Source organism: Salmo salar, unplaced genomic scaffold, assembly GCF_905237065.1.
Source record: "Salmo salar unplaced genomic scaffold, Ssal_v3.1, whole genome shotgun sequence".
NCBI classification, from domain to species: Eukaryota; Metazoa; Chordata; class Actinopteri; order Salmoniformes; family Salmonidae; genus Salmo; species Salmo salar.
Genome location: NW_025548358.1, coordinates 330,001 through 332,640, shown reverse-complemented (window position 1 = coordinate 332,640; position 2,640 = coordinate 330,001). Strand labels below are relative to the sequence as shown.

At 48.7% G+C, this 2,640-nt stretch overlaps 1 protein-coding gene across 3 annotated transcripts in view; it reads right to left on the bottom strand.

Annotated features, from left to right (window-relative positions):
• Positions 1-287: 287 nt before the first annotated feature.
• Positions 288-2,640, bottom strand: part of LOC123724026 (cysteine-rich protein 2) — a 5,297-nt gene continuing 2,944 nt past the window's right edge. Inside the window, exons 2-4 of one of the 3 annotated variants that reach the window (XM_045712253.1) lie at positions 1,817-1,911; positions 858-912; positions 288-620 (exon numbers count right to left, since the gene is read on the bottom strand). In XM_045712253.1, the coding sequence (XP_045568209.1) occupies positions 556-620; positions 858-912; positions 1,817-1,911 (215 nt within the window). In that variant the 3' untranslated portion in view covers positions 288-555. The remainder of the gene's footprint in view (positions 621-857; positions 913-1,816; positions 1,912-2,640) is intronic. The other 2 variants (XM_045712256.1, XM_045712257.1) reach the window with 2 other exon arrangements.

Genomic DNA, 2,640 nt, shown 5'->3' with positions numbered 1-2,640 from the left:
GTAGGATGTGTGCCTGTGTACTCCAGTACATGTGTAGTGTAGGATGTGTGCCTGTGTACTCCAGTACATGTGTAGTGTAGGATGTGTGTCTGTGTACTCCAGTACATGTGTAGTGTAGGATGTGTGTCTGTGTACTCCAGTACATGTGTAGTGTAGGATGTGTGTCTGTGTACTCCAGTACATGTGTAGTGTAGGATGTGTGTCTGTGTACTCCAGTACATGTGTAGTGTAGGATGTGTGTTGATGCCTAAAGAGACTCTGTGTTTAACACACTTCAACCAGACGACTGTAGAAGCTTCTGTTTTATTGAAGAACAACCGTTGTCTCCATTGAACACAATGTTGTGGTCAAGGTAGTTGTTTTATGATTGACTGAAAGAGGGGGACTTTCAGAGTATTTCTTCGTTGGTCAAATGTTGGTTGGCTGAATGTTGGGTCTAGATGGTTGGTCGTTGGCTTGATGGCTGAATGTCAGGTTTGTTGAACATAGATCCTTGTTGATAGGCTGTTAGTTCTCATTAGGTTGTATTTTGGTGGTTTTTGGTTAGACTGGTTCCTAGGAGGAGGAAGAGGAAGAGGAGGCTGAGCTGTGACAGTTTGACATCAGTCTCCTGTTACCTGCTGAGAGAGAGAGAGAGAGAGAGAGAGAGAGATTTGCTGTACATAGCATCCTAAGACACACACTGATCCCTATTTAGTGTACTACTTTTGACCAAGTCTCTGGCCAAAGTAGTGTACAATGTAGAGAATGGGCTGCCATTTGGGACGCACCCCAGCTAAAGTACATCTTCATGTAACAGTTAGTGCAGTAGGGTTTCTCATCACAACAGTTACAGTACATCACCAAGCAGTATCTACCTCTGGTACCAAACATCTTCATGTAACAGTTAGTGCAGTAGGGTTTCTCATCATGCTGAAACACAAGGCACAGAAAACATCTTAGTTCATGAGATACATAGATACACACATACATGTAGACATGTGGACGGACGGACGGACAGACCTTCTCCACCCCACCTCCCTCACTCCCTCCCCACACTACCCCTCCATGTCTTCGTACCTCAGCATGTTGTCCTGGGGTCAGCTGTCTCTGACACTGTTGACCCTATCTTTCCCTCCACTTCTCCATCTCTCCCCCCTCACTCCCCCTTCCCTTCCCTTCCCTCTCTCCCCTCCCCTTCTCTCCCTGACTCACTCTCTCTCCCCCTTCCCTCTCTCCTCTCTCCCCTCTCCCTCCTACGTCTCCCCCCTCCGCTATACTCCTCTCCCTCTCAACCCCCTTTCCTCTCTCCCCCTTCTCTCCTTCCTCCTCTTCCCCCCTCCCTCTCTCTCCATACCTCAGCATGTTGTCCTGGGGTTCCCCTTCTCTCCCTCCTCCTCTTCCCTCCCTCCCTCTCTCTCCATACCTCAGCATGTTGTCCTGGGGTTCCCCTTCTCTCCCTCCTCCTCTTCCCTCCCTCCCTCTCTCTCCATACCTCAGCATGTTGTCCAGGGGTCCCCCTTCTCTCCTTCCTCCTCTTCCCCCCTCCCTCTCTCTCCATACCTCAGCATGTTGTCCAGGGGTCCCCCTTCTCTCCTTCCTCCTCTTCCCTCCCTCCCTCTCTCTCCATACCTCAGCATGTTGTCCTGGGGTCCCCCTTCTCTCCCTCCTCCTCTTCCCCCTCCCTCTCTCTCCATACCTCAGCATGTTGTCCTGGGGTCCCCCTTCTCTCCCTCCTCCTCCTCCCTCCCTCCCTCTCTCTCCATACCTCAGCATGTTGTCCTGGGGTCCCCCTTCTCTCCCTCCTCCTCCTCCCTCCCTCCCTCTCTCTCCATACCTCAGCATGTTGTCCTGGGGTCAACTGTCTCTGACACTGTTGACACTTCAGACACAGAGGGTGGTAGTCCCGCCCCAATGACCTCTTCTTCTCACCTGGACCAATGGGGAGAGAGGATACCAAGGGTTAGAGGTCAAATGTCTGTCATGGACCAATCTGGTTAGAGGATACCAGGGGTTAGAGGTCAAATATCTGGCATGGACCGTTGGGGTTGGAGGATACCAGGGGTTAAATAAAACATTTAATCAAATCAAATTGTATTTGTGACATGCGCCGAATACAACAGGTGTAGTAGACCTTACAGTGAAATGCTGAATACAACAGGTGTAGTAGACCTCACAGTGAAATGCTGAATACAACAGGTGTAGTAGACCTTACAGTGAAATGCTGAATACAACAGGTGTAGTAGACCTTACAGTGAAATGCTGAATACAACAGGTGTAGTAGACCTTACAGTGAAATGCTGAATACAACAGGTGTAGTAGACCTTACAGTGAAATACTGAATACAACAGGTGTAGACCTTACAGTGAAATGCTTACTTACAAGCTCTTAAAAGCTCTCAACCAACATTGCTTTAAGAAGTTTTAAGAAAAAAATGTTTTAAATAAACATATATTTTTTAAAGTTATAAATAAATAATTAAACAGCAGCAGGTGTCTTTCACAATTTGTACGGCCTTCCTCTGACACCGCCTGGTATAGAGGTCCTGGATGGCAGGAAGCTTGGCCCCGGTGATGTACTGGGCCGTACGCACTACCCTCTGTACTGCTTTGCAGTCAGAGGCTGAGCAGTTGCCATACCAGGCAATGATGCAACCAGTCG